This window comes from Pollicipes pollicipes, unplaced genomic scaffold (genome assembly GCF_011947565.3).
Source record: "Pollicipes pollicipes isolate AB1234 unplaced genomic scaffold, Ppol_2.1 Scaffold_6686;HRSCAF=7923_pilon_pilon_pilon, whole genome shotgun sequence".
In the NCBI taxonomy this organism is placed as follows: domain Eukaryota; kingdom Metazoa; phylum Arthropoda; class Thecostraca; order Pollicipedomorpha; family Pollicipedidae; genus Pollicipes; species Pollicipes pollicipes.
The window spans coordinates 10,300,665-10,319,811 of NW_023596921.1; the positions used below are offsets into that span (position 1 = coordinate 10,300,665).

General features: G+C 54.9%; 3 protein-coding genes across 3 annotated transcripts; 1 reads left to right on the top strand and 2 right to left on the bottom strand.

The window, feature by feature from the left end:
* Window positions 1–456: 456 nt before the first annotated feature.
* On the bottom strand, window positions 457–7,221 carry LOC119107444 (uncharacterized). Its single transcript, XM_037230888.1, has 8 exons — window positions 7,184–7,221; window positions 6,466–6,679; window positions 5,353–5,477; window positions 4,092–4,243; window positions 3,567–3,737; window positions 1,978–2,156; window positions 1,206–1,337; window positions 457–669 (listed from the first exon to the last, which is right to left on the bottom strand). The coding sequence occupies exons 1-8, from the start codon at window positions 7,219–7,221 to the stop codon at window positions 457–459; spliced, it is 1,224 nt and encodes a 407-aa protein (XP_037086783.1).
* Window positions 7,222–9,125: 1,904 nt separating this feature from the next.
* On the top strand, window positions 9,126–12,420 carry LOC119107524 (ADP-ribosylation factor-like protein 1). The gene is given in 6 exon segments (XM_037230986.1): window positions 9,126–9,370; window positions 10,153–10,252; window positions 10,562–10,608; window positions 10,611–10,677; window positions 11,220–11,331; window positions 11,737–12,420. Coding segments are annotated over 6 exon segments (540 nt in total). The 5' UTR covers window positions 9,126–9,366; the 3' UTR covers window positions 11,947–12,420.
* A 3,646-nt stretch (window positions 12,421–16,066) lies between these two features.
* On the bottom strand, window positions 16,067–16,924 carry LOC119107445 (uncharacterized). Its single transcript, XM_037230889.1, has 2 exons — window positions 16,214–16,924; window positions 16,067–16,111 (listed from the first exon to the last, which is right to left on the bottom strand). The coding sequence occupies exons 1-2, from the start codon at window positions 16,922–16,924 to the stop codon at window positions 16,067–16,069; spliced, it is 756 nt and encodes a 251-aa protein (XP_037086784.1).
* Window positions 16,925–19,147: the final 2,223 nt, after the last annotated feature.

Genomic DNA, 19,147 nt, shown 5'->3' on the forward strand with positions numbered 1-19,147 from the left:
TCGAGGCCACGCCGCCGGATAAGTACAAGTGGTAATTATGGCAACCTCAACGGTGGCGTACTCACTCCGACACGTTTCTGCCTTGCTTGATCGCGAGGATGCCGCCGCGCCGGCATGTTTCCCACCATCGCGACGCATCCTTTACCGCCGCGCCGGCGCGTCTCTCACCGTCGCGACGCATCTCTCACCGCCGCGTCGACGCATCTCTCACCGTCACGACGCATCCCTCACCGCCGCGCCGGCGCGTCTCTCACCGTCGCGACGCATCTCTCACCGCCGCGACGTATCTCTCACCGCCGCGTCTCTCACCGTCGCGACGTATCTCTGACCGCCGCGTCTCTCACCGTCGCGTCGACGCATCTCTCACCGCCGCGTCTCTCACCGCCGCGACGTATCTCTCACCGCCGCGTCTCTCACCGTCGCGACGTATCTCTCGCCGCCGCGCCGGCGCGTCCCTCACCGTCGCGAGCTGCAGCGGGTGACCATGCTGATGTACCAGACGGCCGGCTCTGGGAAGGGCAGCAGGCGGATGGCGCGCGTCTCGGCCTCGGATGCCGAGCTGAGTCGGAAGGCCAGTGGCGGCTCGCAGCGGAGCCGGCCGGCCGCCGAGACGGGCAGCACGTGCGCCGAGAGGCAGCACTCCACTGTCACCACCTGGGCAGAGTCGTTCTGGGGACGAGCCAGGCGGGGTGGTCAAGGTGGGAGGCAGCACTCCACCTTCACCACCTGGGCAGAGTCGATCTGGGGACGGGCCAGGCAGCCTGGTCAGGGCACGAGGGAGCAATTATACCAGAGCAGAACGGCTCGCCCGAGGCTGGACAGGGTCATGACGCATTGAGCTGCGCCAGCTGTTTAGGGAAATTCACGGCCCCTCGCACCGCTGCGAAGCATATGCTGAACACGTTTGATACTAACACGAGGCATATGCTCAACATGTCTGATACTAACACCAAGCATATGCTGAACATGCCTGATACGTGTTCAACACATGCTTGGTGCTGCATATGTTGCATATGCCTCCCACCAAGCATATGCTGAACACGTTTGATACTAACACCAAGCACATACTGAATATGTCTGATACCAACACGAAACTGAAAGCGTGAGGATAGGCTTAACGCCGTGGGCGGGAAGCGTAGCAAATGGCGAGCTGGTGAAGATTGGACAGCGACTGACCGCTTGCCAGTGCGGCGGGGTGCCCTCACCGTCAGCAGCTTGTTGAGCTGCAGGTCCACATACAGGGTGCCACCCACGTCGACAAACTCTCGCGTCTCGAACCGCACCGAGTGCGGCCGGCGGTCGGTCAGGTGCACCCACGTGTAGTAGAAGGCCGCGTTCTGCGGCCCAGCGAGCCGGGTCAGGGCGTCACGTGCACCCACGTTCGTTCAGAAAGCCGCGTTTGCAGCCGAGCGCGCCGGGTCAGGGCGTCAGGTGCACTCGCGTTCGGGGGAGACACGTGCTCTGAAGACACGCTGAGGGCTTCTGAAAACACTCATTGCGCTCGACTGGCTGCATCGGTACATCGAACGAAAACATACGACGGTCAGACGGCTTAGAGCCAAACAGTGTGTTTGGTGCTCAGTTGCAGTGACGGATTTAACATTACTGCAAACAATAAGCGGTATTGGTGATCTTAAAACGCTATGACATGGTGTTGATGATGATGGCGTTGATGATGATGATGCTGGTGATGATGATGATGATGTTGCGGCGCGTTCACCACACTGGCCGTTTTGCGCCCAGCTTCATCAACTTCGACCACTCTGATGTAGCTGATGTCAATTTCGAGTCACCATCCATTTTTCTGGCTCGCTCCTTATAATAGAATAGCGCTTAAACGGGACAACTGCCGTAAGTTGGCCTTAAAAAGGAGCCAGCCGGCGCCAGCCCCTCCAACCCTTTACAAGTCCACGTTCCACGCGGAGCTCGATCCACCGGTCCACCATCAGGGCGGGCGGTCCGCCAACGCGCGCTTACCACAGCCAGGAAGGTGTCGGTGAAGTCCTGCGCGTACTTGATGCGTGTCAGCTCCGTAAGCGGCCAGCAGCGCGGTGACGTCGGCCGCGCTACGGAGCCGTTCGTCTGCCGTCCACCGCTGACGTCAGCCGTGACGTCAGCAGTCGGCGGCCGGCCCTCGGAGGCGACGAACTCGCAGTCTGTGGTGGGCAGGAACACAGGATCAGCGCCACGACGAGGGTGCACTGAGCTCGAACGTGAGGAGGTTATCAGACTCGGACAGGTAGCACAGCTACGAGGTCATCGGACCCGGACAGACAGTACGGCCGAGAAGAGGCCATCGGACCCGGCCAGACAGCACAGCCGTGAGAAGGCCATCGGACTCGAACAGACAGCACGGCCACAATGCCACCGGACCCGGACAGGCAGCACGGCCGTGAGGAGGCCATCGGACCCAGACAGACAGCACGGCTGTGAGAAGACCATCGGACCCAGACAGGCAGCACGGCGACTTCAACCATCAGCGATATTACTGCCTTTGGGATGAGAGCAGGGAGCTGTCCTCATTTCTCCAATGGCATGCGCTTTCAAGTACAGTGAGGGTTGAAATAAGGGACATTTCAAGAATTCACGAGCCGCATAGTCATAAGAACAGGCACCGATGACAACTGTATGGCAATGTTTTAACGAGCATTTCCCGCACAGCACGAGGACTTGACAAGACACTCAAACATTTTTGACTTACTTTGTAGTTAGGTGTCATGTTGACCAATGCCACATCAGGCCCACAATAACGACCAAATTAAGGACGGAAATATCGTTCGGGCTATTGTCCTCGTCTGATGTGCATTACTAGTAGGTCGTCTCAATCCGTCCCTTTAACTACCAACAACCGCACAATCGCCGGCAATCGATGTTCCCTCTCCTTTGCCTGCCTTCCGGCACAGTCACTATCACACACTACCTGGCCGTGCACCTGTCTGACCCTGACAAAGTCCTGTGTGCCCACGCACAGCAGTAGTTCACCTACGACTCGAATGGTGGCTCTTAGGTTTACTGCACCTCGCCAGCACAGGACGAGGTGGGGGGGTATGATTCCACTGCCGGTTCCACAATCTATGTGTTCGATAAAAAATAGGCAGCAGTTCCGTACGTGATTTACAGTTCTTCTCTCGGTACCTTTACGGCACCTCCTACGGTTGGCCGATCCAGATAGGTCAAACAAATTTTTGCCGTCTGTACGTGGCCTCTAATATAGCGGCGAAGTCAAGATGACAACTAAGCGTGCGCTATTCCCTTCTAAGCATAGCATGAGGCCATCTGACAACATTATGCGACCTTTCATGATCTTGACCTTGGATGACCTTACCCTGATATTTAGAGGCAATGATATAGCCGCATGCTTCAGCGGGGAACACCATCGCGCGCTGACAGCGCGGGGCCCTGCGGCGTTCAACTGGGCGAATAACCGCACCAAGTGTGCCTAACAAACTAACTGTCGTCTTCCTCATCGGCGTGAACAACGATATATGCCAAAACATGCTCCTGCATTTGGCAGAACACGGGTTTCCCGAGAATTTCCCTCGGCTGGACCCGAACCCGAGACCCACGTGTCAGGGTGACGGTGAGGTTGACGACGGCGTTGCTCTCGGCCACCACGGCCAGGTGGTAGTAGGCGTCGAGCCACAGCTGGTCCGGCTCCAGCCGGTACGTGCGGCCCTCGCGGACCCCGCTGATGTTCAGCTGGCCCACGGGCGCGTCCTCTGGCGAGGCGGCGTCCTCTGAGGACGCGGGTGGCGGTCACGACACCGCCCGGTCCAGCGAGGACCCTCGCAACGACACAGATAGCGGTCAGACAGCCGCAGGTCGCCACGCCACACGATCCATAAGCGAGAGCTTCTCAGAAGACAAAGGCAACAGTCGGGACATCAAGCTTTCATGTGGGTACTCCTCTCCTGAGGATGCAGGCTGCGGCCGGACAATGGAAAGCCAGCTAAGTCGAGACCCCCTCACGATACAGGCAACAGTCAGGCCATGGCACGGCTCGGCGATTTGGGCGCACCCGAGGGTCCTCAGCGAGCAGCAGAGGTATGGCAAGTGGCGATCACGTGGTAGTGAGTGACAGTACGGCGTACGTGATGGCGCGCTGGTTGGAAGGGCGCGCGGCCGCAGCGCCAGCCAGCTGATGCAGGGGTGCACGTCATCCTCGGGCGGCGCGCCGGGCTCCACCACGCGGCAGCCTGACACCCGCACCGACACCGACTCCGTGTCCGACGGCACGTGGAATCTGCCGGCGCAGACACGGTATCAAGACCAGCGCACACAGCCACGGACAGTCATGACGTGTGCTGACATGGACAGTGTCAGACACGGAGTGTCGGACATGGACAGCGTCAGACACGGAGTGTCGGACATGGACAGCATCAGACATGGACAGCGTCAGACACGGACAGCGTCAGATACGGACAGTCAGACATGGACAATGTCAGACACGGAGTGTCAGACATGGACAGTGTCAGACATGGGCAGAGTCAGACACGGACAGTCAGGCACGGACAGCGTCAGACATGGACAGCGCCAGACACGGACAGCGTCAAATGCAGACAGTCAGACATGGACAATGTCAGACACGGAGTGTCGGACATGGACAGCGTATGACACGGACAGTGTCAGACGTGGACGGTGTTAGACATGGGCAGTGTCGGACATGGACAGCGTCAGACATGAGAAGTGTCAGACACGGAGTGTCAGACATGGACAGCGTCAGACATGGACGGTGTCAGACACGAAGTGTCGGACATGGACAACGTCAGACACGGACAGTCAGGTACGGGCAGTGTCAGACATGGCCTGTGTCAGACATGGACAGCGTCAGATATGGGCAGTGTAGACACGGCTGATCACGGCCGGCACACAAGCATGGAAGTTCACACGATCTGGTGCGACGGACACGGGTTCACGAAGGAGTGCATGGTAGCCGGGACGGACAGAAAGACTACCTGTGCACTCACGGTCACAGGGACACCAGTGGCCACCCACACAGGCATACACGGCCCCAGTCTAATGTTGATAAGCAGCTGTGGGGGAAGGGGGGGGGGGGGCGCAGCAAGCTGCACATCAAGCCAGGATCGTAATGGAACGAGTCGTACAGCGCATGACCGATGAACAGAGCAAGCACCAGATGAGATGTGGCGGAAGCCTGAAACAAGTGGCAGTGCTGATACAGCAATGTACCGGGCCATGCGGCACGTGCCACATCGTTTAGAGCGCGCGGGTGCACGTATCCCACCCCGAGAGCAGCAGCAACAGGCTAATGGACACGTGACATTCGCCGTGGCGAGAGCGCCCGCCCGAGCCGGCGAGCACTGCCTCGGGGCAGGGCTTCGGCTCACTGACTTGAAGTAGGATGTCCGCGCGATGGTGCGTATGGTGAGAGGTCGGTTGGTCTCCAGCAGCTGGGGACGCTCCTGGTGCCAGTACCCGATCGAGCCCAGACTGTACAAACACCTGTGAGTGATGCCCTGAAATACAGACAGCCATTGTACAATGTGTAAAGAATCACTGCATACAGAAAGGGTCTTGACATGCCACTTAATCAGGTTTGCCGGTATAACGGTACTGACTACCACTTTGCTATCATACGAATGACGCACAAAGATTCCTCCATTAAATGTCTCGATCCATGGTCCGTCATTTTCATTCCGACCGTGTAGATCTCTTGTAGTCCGTCGGACGCGGTCTCTGCGATCCAATCAACGGCAAAGGATCTCACAACGATTTTGGTGGCACAATGGTATCTAAAACCCACAGCTCTCCGCATTCCTTCCATCGACTTCCACTTCAGCCCCAGCACAACCACCCGTTTGCCGTGACCGTCGCCGAGCTGGATAATGTCTGTCATCGCCAACTCCTCATGCCCTCCTAGTCCCAGCATGCCCTCCCCAGTGCCTACTACGCTGGTCCGGCTTCAGCAGAGGCGACACCACCCCGTCTATCTCATCTTTTGTTGACCCCATTCTAGCATACCCTGCTGCCACCAGACCCCTGCTGAGCCACGGCCTGGTCCCAGAACAGCACCCCCACACAGACCCGCACCTCGTGTTCCTGGCCGTCGCCCCCGCTGTAGCAGCGGCTCACCTGCTGCGCTACGGCGCGGTCCCAGGGCGCGATGTAGGCCACGGCATACCAGGGCCCGTCCAGCGACGGCTCACCTGCTGTGCCACGGCGCGGTCCCAGGGCGCGATGTAGGCCACGGCGCACCAGGGCTCGCTGCAGTGACGGCTCACCCGCTGTGCCACGGCGCGGTCCCAGGGCGCGATGTAGGCCACGGCGCACCAGGGCTCGCTGCAGTGACGGCTCACCCGCTGTGCCACGGCGCGGTCCCAGGGCGCGATGTAGGCCACGGCATACCAGGGCCCGTCCAGCGGCGGCTCACCTGCTGTGCCACGGCGCGGTCCCAGGGCGCGATGTAGGCCACGGCATACCAGGGCCCGTCCAGCGACGGCTCACCTGCTGTGCCACGGCGCGGTCCCAGGGCGCGATGTAGGCCACGGCGTACCAGGGCCCGTCCAGCGGCGCCGCTACTGTCAGCCGGGTCGGCTCGTGTGGCAGCGTGCCGGTCACCAGTGCCAGGCGAAGCAGCCCCGCGCGCCGCTCGTACAGCTCAGCCGGCTGCGACGCGTTCTCCGGATTGACCACGGGGTAGCTGCCATGCTGCAGGTACCTGCCGTGCGGGAGGGACGTGTCGATGTGCTGCCGTTGGTCGGGGGATGAGCTTGTGTGGAGCGGGGCGGGGAACTGGGCGACCGAGCACGGCATGGAGGCGAGCAACAGGGCACACAACTACACCAGGCGACCATTCGACTGGGCGGGAACGGGTGACCGAGCACGGCACGGAAGCGAGCACAGGGCACACAACTACACCAGCAAAACATTTGACTATCACATAGCCGATCTGGGCGGGGCTGTAGGACTTTTACAGGCCAGAAACAGTGTCACAGCTGGGTGCCACAGCCACAGAAGTCAGATATGTCGGAAAACATTAGAACATTGTCACAAACTATCAGCCCAGGTATTTGCTGGAATAAGCCAATATGTTACTTCAGGTAATGAAATGCATGCAGCTGAGTTGAGGCACTAAGCTACTTTAAGCCTCACACAATATATACAGCCCAAAGCAATCAAACACAGTCCACAATGCAGGGACCTCTCCCAGAACCACACTCACACATGGATGTCCCGGCAATGGCATCCAGGGTCGTCCATGACTGCCAGAGAACTCCCAGAGTGCCTGGGATGTGGCCGGCTGGTACATGGTAGTGAAAGAGCGCCACATCCGCGTAGCTGTGGTATGGGCGCAGCGCACCTTGCTGGTACACATCAGGCAGCTGGCCAGAGGCATGACCCAGCAGCACTGTGGTGGTAACAGGTCAGTAAGGTCAGAAGGAGGGCTGGAGTGGAGATAGGCTAGGGACAGCACAGGAAGTGGGAGAGCAATGAGTTGTGGGTGGCATCAGTGTGAACATGGGTGTGGCCAATGCAGAGTCAGAAAAGGCTAAGGGCAAGTCAGTACATAATGTGCATCAATAAGTGGCATTACAGGTCATCAAGGATAAAGCTTGCCACATATGCTTAAGTAGAAATAAAAAGCTAGCCTAACCCACTATCTTTTAATAAAAAGCTCATCCCTGGATAAACTTCACTATAAACTGAGATAAAAAACTTTCTGCCTCCTCCTTGCTTGTTGTAACATTCTCTCCACATGGTAATGACAAATAGGCTACAATGGCAATACATGTTAGCATTACCAGCTTAACTGGGCAGATGCTTAACTAAACTGATGCTGACAGCAGCAAAAATAGTGCATCATGGACTATGTCCTTCACAGACCCACCTGAAAGGAGCAGTATCATAATTTCTGAAAACAAGTTAAGGTGCAGTTTGTCTTGCTGAGAGGTATGTAAACTGCATGTTTATCTGCAGCCCATTATCTTCCCCACATTTTCATAGCTTTATGGTATGGCTGAAGATGTGAAAACTGCATGCAACTGTAAAAACATTTCAAAGTGCACTTAACATAGGCAGCAGTTTTATACCTGAGATTCTACACACAAGACCATTCATAAATTCCAGGCACTTCTGATATCTATGGCAGTCTGCCTACAAGACCATTAATTCATTCCAGCAAGCATTAAAGCAGTGTGCGCATGATTAAATGTCTGCTTATGGTTAAAACATAGTCAATATCTTAAAGCAGTATTATATTACATGGGGAGGGTAGAGAAGCATGAAAAATATGTTGCACAACAATGCAGGGATGATACTAAAGTTCCTATCCAATGGCAGTAACACACATGTCAGAATGTTATGAAACTTTGAGGTCTACTGCTTAGGATGCACCATTCTATCACAAAACAAAATTCAAACACATCCTACATGAATGACACTTCTGACACACTGAAGCCCGCTGATGCAGAAGTGGTGCCCGCATAAATTTAATATGAAGCAGTCTGCAATCCTCGGCAAAGACATCAGCACCATGCTTGTTGAGCACTAAGTTCCTCCTTTGAGACAGAAGACAACAGTGGGTCACTTTTCGTTATTTAGCCTTCCCCCTCTCAACGCATTTTGTGAACCGACGTCCTTGATCTGTAGAATAGTGGGATCCACACAAGCATGACAACTTATACCTAATGTTGGACCATACGAATACCAACCGCCGCCCCACCATCCTCGGACCTGTCCCACGCCCTCGCGACTACAACCAGAGCTCAAACGCGGAAGGTCAAGATGACATATATTTACATCTTGCTATAGCACATCTGCTGCGTTCAAATGATGCGCACACTCCACTTTCTGCGCTTGCGATCGATCTGACAGCCAATAGCAAACTAGGGTTTCTTTTCTGCCTTCTCTGATTGGTCACGAGCTGCTATATTGTGCGTATAACTCGTTGGCAGATGTTATCAACAAAGGTGTATATCCACCTGCACCGTTGAGGAACCCAAGATTTGAGCGAATCATCAAGCGGCTAACATTTTTGACAAATTCTGTCTTTTGATTTGCCAAATCTTGCGTACAGAGGCGGACATTTACGTGAACAGAACTCGTCGAGATGCGTCAGGATAGAAACAGACACGTTTTCATTTATAACGCTCGCCGTGCAACTATCTATGTTTATGCTTGCGATTGGGCCGGGGCTGCGCGTAGCGACGAGCCGGGTGTCGTGTTGTAGTCTGTTGTTAGCTTGAGTAATAGTAACGTATCACATATATGAGTGATGAGGTTACGATAATATCCAAGGGCTAGTGATTGTAGGAGCTTAGGCACACACCTTTCTTACAAGTAGTGAGTCAGATAGCCGCTCGGCAAGGTGGTTTAATTGTCCCTGGGCGGATTGTGCCTGATATTATGGGTAAGTTTCGTGAATTCTTGGCTTGAGTATTATGAAACAAGGTGCTTGTTAGAGTTGTGTGGATGGAATGGAGAACTGAATTAATTCAGCAGACTCAGACCCCAGGCTAGAGAATGATAGGCACTTCCCCGACACCTGGTCTGCACGCCGTGGCTGGTTTTAATAAGATCTTGTTAGATAAAGCACAATTTCCAACTGTGGACAGGGTGCTAAAAAAAATGGGTTAGAAGTTGTTGAGTTAAATCATGGGGATGCATCATGACATGTTCTGTGACTGGGGAGATCACAGAAAATGATAATCTGATGGTAAATTGTATCAGAAGGGGTATGTAAGTTGAATAAAATATACCCCAAGTGAATTTTGTGTTTTTTATGTCATCTAATCTTTGCTTTCATGCTGAATTTGGATGTGGAAAACAGTAGTTCATATTGATATATTTTTTTGCCCAGAGAAAGTGCTTCAAGTTTGTGTGAGTTTCATTTGAATGTTTAACTAATGGAAATTAGCATGGAAAGATGACCCAGATGCTTGGAGTTTTAACCTTTGGATATCAGAAACAGCTTGTTAGTACATTTGCTGTGGTTTTTGGCTGGTCTGTGAAACTGAAGTGTTCCATTTTCCTCTTACACTCACTGAAAGTTTAGTGAAAGCAGATTCTCCATGATAGGAAAATTGTTCTGGTCATCCCCAAAAATGCTTTAATGCTAAGATAGGGTAGTTGTCCATGAGAAGGGTCACACCTTTATTTTTAATACTTTATTTTTAATACTTATCATTTCAGGTGGTCTCTTGAGCTACTTCCAGGGCCTATTTGGCAGCAGGGAAATGAGAATACTCATCCTGGGCCTAGATGGAGCTGGAAAAACTACTATTTTATACAGGTAAGAGATGCACTGTGAACAAATTTACTCTTGATTAAATATGGGCCAGGTGCCGAATCTGCTTTTTAATCTATTTAGTAAAGCATTCCAATGTTCATTACATTGTGGAGGCTGTTGGTAAGGCATGATGTGCAACATCATTATGTAGTCTTTATTATATTATTCTGCTCTTTAAGTAGCATGCAGTGTGTAAATGCTGCAGTGTTTCAGTATATATGAGCTATGTACTTGTTCAGTAGCAGTGTTACTGTTTTAACAGCATCCCACACAAGCATTTGCCAGTCAGTGACAGATTTTTCTGGGCCGCAGGCTTCAAGTGGGTGAGGTGGTCACCACGATTCCCACCATTGGCTTCAATGTGAACAGGTGACCTACAACAACCTGAAGTTTCAAGTGTGGGATCTGGGAGGCCAAACCAGTATCAGGTAATGTTGAAATAAATTGGAGTAGTTTCCAGGTGTGATAGCTGTTCAAGTAATAGGCCTGATTCATTCAGAATACCTGTCCCACTTCTGACCCATGGTGGCATGTAATTTAATGATGCATTTAATCCAAGAGTAACTGTTTTTATTGCATGGTGAATCATTAGGTGTATGTCTAATGAGCCTGATACACTACAATCAATGTTTCAGAGGTACAGGTATTGGTAGGTATTGTATTGTAGCTGTGGAGTGTACTCAAGTGTTTGGGTGATGATTATCTATGATAGAGTGGCATATATAATCACACTGGTTCAGAAGCAGGGTTTGTGAAGGAGTATAAAGCATAAGTCTCAAGTGAACCTGGTTATTCACAGGAATATGTTTTGAAATGCACTTCTCTATGCACTACTATGCACTGCTGCATCTATCCTCACATTTCTTTTGCAAATCAAGTGCCATCACTCACAACTCGGGCGAAATGCTGTGGCGCGGCTGGCCCCAGTGTGTCACTGGGAGATAGCTGTAACTGTGCTCTCATGCTCCAGGCCGTACTGGCGCTGCTACTACTCCAACACGGACGCCATCATCTATGTGGTGGACTCTGCTGACCGCGACCGCATGGGCATCTCCAAACAGGAGCTGGTCTCCATGCTGGAGGTGCGTGGCAGGCACGAGCGGGCCGCCCTCTGCTTTGCACCGCGTGTCTGGCAGGAGAGCCATCTGACGCCCTGTGGGCTTCTGGGCCTGCTCTGATGCATGACCTGCTGCAATGGCCTGCAGCAGGCTGCCCCCAGCCTTCAACCGGCACTCTCCGCTGGTTGGGCTCTCTTGGTGGACTTTGCACGCCCTAGATTTTTGCGGTGGACTTTTCCCGGAAATTTCCTAGCATGCTGTGATTTTGGTCATCTTGGTAGACTGTTTGCTCTGAGGATTGTTGCAGTAAACTGTTTTTTGCAGCGACATGGCTGGTGCAGTCTGTCCGCTCGTGAAACTCCTGACAGGCTTTCTACCACTCCTCTCACATGTGCCCCCGTGCTGACGCCGACCTGCTACTGTCTGCAGGAGGAGGAGCTGAGGGGCGCCATATTGGCAGTCCTAGCCAATAAGCAGGATATGGAGGGCGCCATGTCCGTGGCCGAGGTCTACTCGGCACTCGGCCTGGAGGCGCTAAAGACGCGAACCTTCCAGATTTTCAAGACGTCAGCGATCAAAGGAGAGGGCCTTGACCAGGCCATGGACTGGCTAGCCAATGCGCTGCAGGCCAAGAAGTGACGTGTTTATCAGTGTTTGGCTGTTTGGATCCGGCGACCTTGAATGCTGCACGCCGATTGGCCAGCTGTGGTGAGAGGCGGAGTGCAGCGCCGGATCTCCGACGGGACCAGGCGTCGCCGGGACGCAGCGAAGGGTGATGGTGGTCATGCTTGTCAACTTGCGACGTTATTGGCAGGCGAATTTGGAGTTGATTCTGTTGTTTGTCAGTCCATCATTGTTTTGTTTATTTCCGTAGTGGATCGGTATTGCGATGGAAGCTGTGCACGTTTGTAACATATGCTTAATGTAGCTACAATCTAAATTGGGTGGTCGATATCTTTACTGAGTGTCGCGTCTATTTGACTGGAATAGTCGTTTTGATCGAAGCGCAACGACCGCGCTGTGCTGGAAATAAGCGTGTTTTATCTTGGTAATTTTCGTTGAGTATTGATGTGTGAACGCTGCAGAGGCATGGAATAAAGATATATCCATTTACCCCGTAATGAGTCAATTCCAAGTTTTGGCGCGGCAGTCGCGTGTATTTTCTGTCGCATCATTCGGCAGCTAGCCGTGTCTACGTACCAAATAAACCACTATTCTGCCAAGCCTGCTCCTGGGTCTCAACTATCTGGTTCTCGGCTCTCCAGGCCGGCTCGCCCACGACCCTCACCCCCTTGGGGCGGAGTAACTGACACGGCTTCCTCGACATGATTTGCGCTGTAGTCCGCCCGGCGGTGCCTCGGGCACCTACTACAGATGGTGACCGCTGTGTGGCGCACATGCGTCGACAACTACGCTGGACATCAGGTCTGGCGTTCGGGGCGGAGAGACCTCTGTTGCGGCCAATCATGAGCGCATTTTGGTGATTTTCATGCGGCGCGTGGACACCCGTATGGGGGGCGCCGTGTGGTCGCCCGTTTGGAGGGCGCCGCGTGGCCACCCGTCGAGAGGGCGCTGCATGGTTACCCTTCTAAAGGGCATCGCAGAGCCAGCCGTCTGGAGGGCGCCGTGTGGTCACCCGTCTGGAGGGCGCCGCGTGGTCACCCGTCGAGAGGGCGCCGCGTGGTCACCCGTCGAGAGGGCGCTGCATGGTTACCCTTCTAAAGGGCATTGCAGAGCCACCCGTCTGGAGGGCGCCGTGTGGTCACCCGTCTGGAGGGCGCCGTGTGGTCACCCACCTGGAGGGCGCTGTGTGGTCACCCGTCTGGAGGGCGCCGTGTGGTCACCCGTCTGGAGGGCGCCGTGTGGTCACCCGTCTGTAGGGCGCCGTGTGGTCGCTCGTCTGGAGGGTGCCGTTGTGGTCACCCATCTGGAGGACGCCGTGTGGTCACCCGTCTAGAGGGCGCCGTGTGGTCACCCATCGAGAGGGCGCTGCATGGTTACCCTTCTAAAAGGCATCGCAGAGTCACCCATCTGGAGTGCGCCGTATGGTCACCAGTCTGGAGGGCGCCGTGTGGTCACCCGCCCGAAGGGCGCGTGTGGTCACCCGTCTAGAGAACGCCGCATGGTCACCCACTTGGGAGAGCGCTGGCCACCCGTCTAGAGGGCACCACATAGTCATTTGTCTAGAGGGCGCCATATGGCCACCCTTTTAAAGGGCATCGCAGAGTCACCCGTCTGGAGGGCGCCGCATGGCCACCCGTCTGGAGGGCGCGGCTTGGTCACGCGTCTGAAGAGCGTCACGTGGTCACCCGTTTGGAAGGCGCCACAGAGTCACCAGTGGAGCTCGCTAGGAGAGCGTTATACAGCTACGAGCGGTGCTCACTTGGGGGATATCATTCGGCTATGATCGCGCGGCCGCTAGTGGAACTCGCAATGAGGACGCCCACTACTGAAGACGGCATGGCCGAGGATGGCGAATGCTGGGAGAGCTGCCGCTGCTCATTTCCGGATTGTCTTTAGATTTGAACCCTGACTGCGCTCAGATGACCTTAAGACGTCCCTAACAAAACGTGGTCGCCGTCGGATAAAATTAAGAGGCCCAATGCTCGCAAAGCTCGTGATCTATACCCTCAGATGTGGCGTGGGCTGTCTGATATATTGCGGCATTTATACCGCAGTGCGTGTTTGCATCTTACTTGGGTGGGCGCATCACCAGATCAGGACCAGCCCAAAGGACAATCAGGTCAGGACTGAGACCCCACCAAAACTTACACAGGACGACGTCACCAAAACAAGCGCAGACGCCAGCCCCACCAAGGCCATGAGCGCAGCGGCCAGCTAACTCCACAGAGCCGGCGCGGTGACCGGTCCCAGTAGAGCCAGCGTGGCGGACAGCGTCATCCGTAGCACCGCAGCGGTAGATTCCAACAGCCAGCGCAGCCCCCAGCCTCACCAGAACCAGCGGAACAGCCGACCCTGCCTGACTGAGCCTTCGTGGCGATGTAGCCTGGAGCCAGGGCGGCGGCCATCCCCACCAGAGCCAGAGCGACAGCTGACCCCAGCAGGGCTGGTGCAGCGAAAGACCCATAAGTGCTGACGTAATGGCCGGTCCCACCAGAGCCAGAGCGACAGCTGACCTCAGCAGGGCTGGTGCAGCGAAAGACCCATAAGTGCTGACGCAACGGCCGATCCCACCATTCACCAGATTTTTTTAAAAAATTGCACCGCTCAAAAATGGAAATGAATCGTTTGTGCAAGCAAGCAATCAAATACAAATAATACCGCCGGGTTTGTCTCACCAAATCGACAATATTGAACAGACAAATGGAGGTGCCCATGTTTGAAACTTTTGGTGCCTTGAGCAGCGTTTGACTTCGTTTTGATGTTTATCATAATTAATTATTCAATTTACGTCGAATGAAACCACATGAGACAGCCAAACGTCGGCTTTTCAAAACTCTGGAATCGAGTTGTCTCAGACGGCCATCCTAAACTCGATAGCAGACTTCCTTCAACGGGACACCACACGGTCGCTGGTGGCGGCTTCTTGGAGGTCTTCTTGGCATCGTGAACTGACCGCGATGACAAACTCAGAGTAGTAATAAGTGGCGCTTATATTAGCACCGCGTGAGCGAGGATGATGATTCCTGTAACGCTCGATGCCGCGTAATGCGGCCTTTTAAAAGATGTGTGTGGCGACATCACTGTGAAAGAAATGCGGGTTGGAACACAATGCGCTCATGACCCTGTCAATAAAAACACTCCACGTATACACATATTAAGGTTCACAAGCCAAGGGCACAGGCTCAGGTTTTCACATTAATCTCTTAAGTTGTTTGCTATGTTAGATTCGTTGGCATGGTTTGTATGCTGTTTTGTTAGTTTTGGTCATGTTAGAGCATATCATAACCAGATCTTTCTCATTTATGAAAAGTAGCCTTCCCATGAAGAAACATTACCTTTTAAGGTGTTATGTGTATGATGTGCTATAATGATAGACGTTTGATATGCCAGGAAGTGCTGGCTAAGCGAGGATACCAGCCAATCATTCCAGCTAACCTTGCTAGCTAGTTAGCAATTAAGCTGTTTCGTGTTTGTTTAACCAGCACCTCCTGGCAAACTGAAAGTCCGTCATTTTCAGCATAGGTACTCATAATGATGGACAGTCAGGAGATGAACACCTTTCTTGCTTGCATGAAGACATGGCCGAGCTATTGTAGGCTCATGGCAACATTCACTATCGCGGTAGCAGACACTTGTAACCAACGGGCAACGTAAAATGTAACGAGTTATGATTGGTGGAAGCCTGCCCATACAGCAATGAAATGCTTTCTGGCATAATCTTAGACGACATAGATGTCGTCTGAAGAATTTGTAGAGGGTGTGGGATATGCGTGCAGCGACTGAAAGTCTCTGCTGACGCTAACAACCACCCCATGCTAATCGCCTCGGTTTTTGATTGAACTGCAGCTAATCGACAGCCATCGTCAGATGCACCGGTCAGACGACGCGTCAAACATCACACACAAAGCGACCCGATCATCCATCTCTCCAGTTGGCTGGCCTCCACCCGTGTCTGGGGTAGCCCGACGCGTCATAGCTCGGCACTCCAGCTGGAGGCATGAGCTCAGGTCCTGTCACGCACAGCTCGTCGGCATCCGTCCACTTTTGTACTCCAGTCGCCGCATGAAAGCGCGTGGTTAGCCGGCGCCGCTCTGTCCCGTGTCACCCGCTTTCCGTGGCCGGCCCAGCCGACAGGTCACCGCACCACACGCAGCAGCTCCAGACCCTTGAATGTCTCGCTCTGCAGCGGCAGGCAGCGGCCGCGCTCCGGCTCCGGCCGCTGTCCGGCAGGACAACCGCAGCGCAGCTCACCCGGGCTGGTCGGCAGCAGCACCTGTCCGGCCGGACAGCCGGCGCGCGAGAACGGCTCGGCGCACTGTCCGGCCGCTGTCCGGCCGAGCTCCGGTGAGCACGCGCACTCGGTCCGGCCGCTGGTGGCGTTGTACGCGAAGAGCTCGCGCGCCAGGCACGGGCCGCGCGTCTGCTGCTCGTAGCAGCGGCCGTCCGCCGGCCAGAAGTTCTGCGTGAAGTGCTTGGTGCAGCCGCACGCGCCGCGGTAGCTGATGCCGCGGAACTCCTCGTACTGCACCAGCTGGCCGGCCGGGCAGGGGCCGCGCCGTCCGATCCGGTGACAGTACTGGTCGGCTGGAAAGTACAGCTCGCCGCGGCGGCACGGGTTGGTCACACAGACGCCCTGGTGCGGCGCCTCCGGCCGCGGCGCCACGAACCGGTTCCGCTTGCACGGGCCCTGCGCGAAGGCCCGGTGGCACGCGCCCGTGTCGGGCAGCACGAGGCTGTCCGCCGGGCAGCGGCACTCGGTGCTGCCCGTGACGTTGTTGAAGGCGAACACGTTGCCGGGCGGGCAGGGGCCGCGCTCGCCCTGCGGGTAGCACTGGCCCGAGCGGCGGTCGTAGTTCTCGCGCAGGCCGGCGTGGCAGCCGCACTCGGCCAGGCGGCGCGTGTTGTTGTAGAAGAACACGAGCCCGTGTGGGCACGGACCGCGCGTCATCTGCTGGTAGCAGGAGTCGGTGTGTGGCCAGTAGGTGCGCGCCATGTACCGGCGGCTGCAGCCGCACACGGGCTCGTGCGTGGCGCGGCTGAAGGTGAGCAGCTCGCCCTTGCCGCACGGGCCGCGGCTCAGGTAGCGGTGGCAGCGGCCCTCCGCCGGCCAGAACAGCTCACCCGGGGGGCAGCGGCCCTGCCGGCGACACGTGGGCGCGCTCGTCGCCACATCCTCCACCAGGTAGTGGCGGCGCGGGCAGGGTCCGCGTGCGTGCCGTCGGTAGCAGCGGCCGTTCGGCGCATGCAGCAGATGACCGTCCGGGCAGACGCAGACCGGCTGGCCGGCGACGCGGTCCCACGTCAGCTCCTGGGTCGGCGAGCAGGGCCCCTGCTGGAAGATCGGGTAGCAGCGGCCGTCGGCAGGCCAGTGCACCAGCTGCCAGCTGCTCGCCGAGCACGGGTTCAGCGCGACGTTCACCCAGGGCGGCGCGATCACGGTGCCGGCGCTGGCGACGGATGGGGCGGCGGCGGCGGCAGCGGCCAGGCAGGCCAGCAGCAGGCGGGCCCGGCAGCGCGGTATCATGGTCGGACGACACACCCTCTGAAACGGCCCGGCTGGCGTTAGGGGCTGCGGCACACGGGGAGGGGGCGCGTGAGTCGTATCGTGCTGCAACCTGTGTGGCGATCGGGACGCATCGCAGTCTTTTCGGATTGGGACCATTTATGATTTGGATTCAAGTCACTTATTTTATCTTAAAAATGAATCGGACCCAACTCGCCAATTTAATCAAGAAACATTGGGTTCGGACTCGCTTTTAGGTTAAGACACCCAGCTCGGATTCGGGAAACATAAACAAGTATAAGAATGTATTCATGTAATGCGCATTCATGAGGCCTAGGGTACAGATGGTGTGGTGATTGAGCTGCGCGGCTGGGAAGCCAAAGGCACGGGCTTCATTTTCCCGCAGTGCCCGCCCTTCCCGCCAGGTTGAGAGGCAGGCGACACCATGTAGTCTCGGCAGCTGGGTGCGTCGCAAAGCATTAATAGCGAACGTTCATGAGGCATATATTGCGTACAGCGATGCATTTTTATGAGAGCGATCCAAAGGAGGCGCCCATTTTACATCACCATAATTATGCCTTCTACATAAATTGGAACATTGAAGAGATTGTCATGTGTCATGTCATTGGGGCTTTACGACGTTCTCAGCTGCTGAGACTATATGGCATCGCCTGCCTCTCACCCACAGCTCGGCTGGGGGGAATCAAATTGACCCCCAAAGGTTTTCCAGAATGATTTTCGAACGGCACGGCATGGCCGCGCCCAATTTTGCACAGCTGTAGAAAATTGAATAGTGGATCGTTTGACAACACAAATTTAGATGCACCTTGTAAGGTCGTTGACCTGTGGCAGGTCGAAGTCAGGCGATGGTTTCAGCGAAGGCAATTTCTAGGGAATCGTCCAATCTGATACAATAACGGAGTGTTTGACGAAGCCATACATCTCTGAGATGCTATCTTAGGCACCACACATATTGAATGAGTAAATTAAGTTGACCTGAGGTCAGACATAAAGGTCAGACTAAGGTCACAACCAGCCCGATTTATTACTCTAGGGCTTGCTGTATGCGATAGTTTGTGTTGCTCATTTCGAATTTATTGACGGCAGGAACCGCATTATACATCGTCCACTGACTTCTTAGAGGTCAGAAAAAGCCATTGACCTAAGATGACCTGGGTCGACGATTTAGGAACATGCTACCTGGCGTAATCTTTGTTGGTTATTCAAATGCAAAACTCAGAGCAGTCTTGTATGATTTTGGCCACCATGACCTTGAAAATGTCAAACAAGGTAACTGCCCCAAATGGGTTTGTGACCTTTTGCTAGAAACAGTTTCCTAGGTTCTGGGGCACTTAAGAGACCAACCTGGAATTTGCCCTTGTTTGGCCTTGTTTGACCTGAAGATCATGACCTAGGAAGCTCAAATTTTGGCCTAAGTGAGTTCACGTACAGGTCAACACACCCCAAAAACTTGGTGTCTCTAGTCTTTTTAGTTCCTGAGATTTCAAGGGGGGTCAAATTGACCCCCACCCGAGCGAAGGGTATCTTAGCCGGGGGCGCGTGTTAATGCAAATGCATCAACCACTACACTATCGGCACCCCCATTGAGGAGATTGTGAGGGGCGAGGGACATGAGCAGGTGATTGGTTATAGAGTGTTTCACACCACGATTGATAGACGGGTGCTGCCAACTCAACCATTAAACGTGCAACT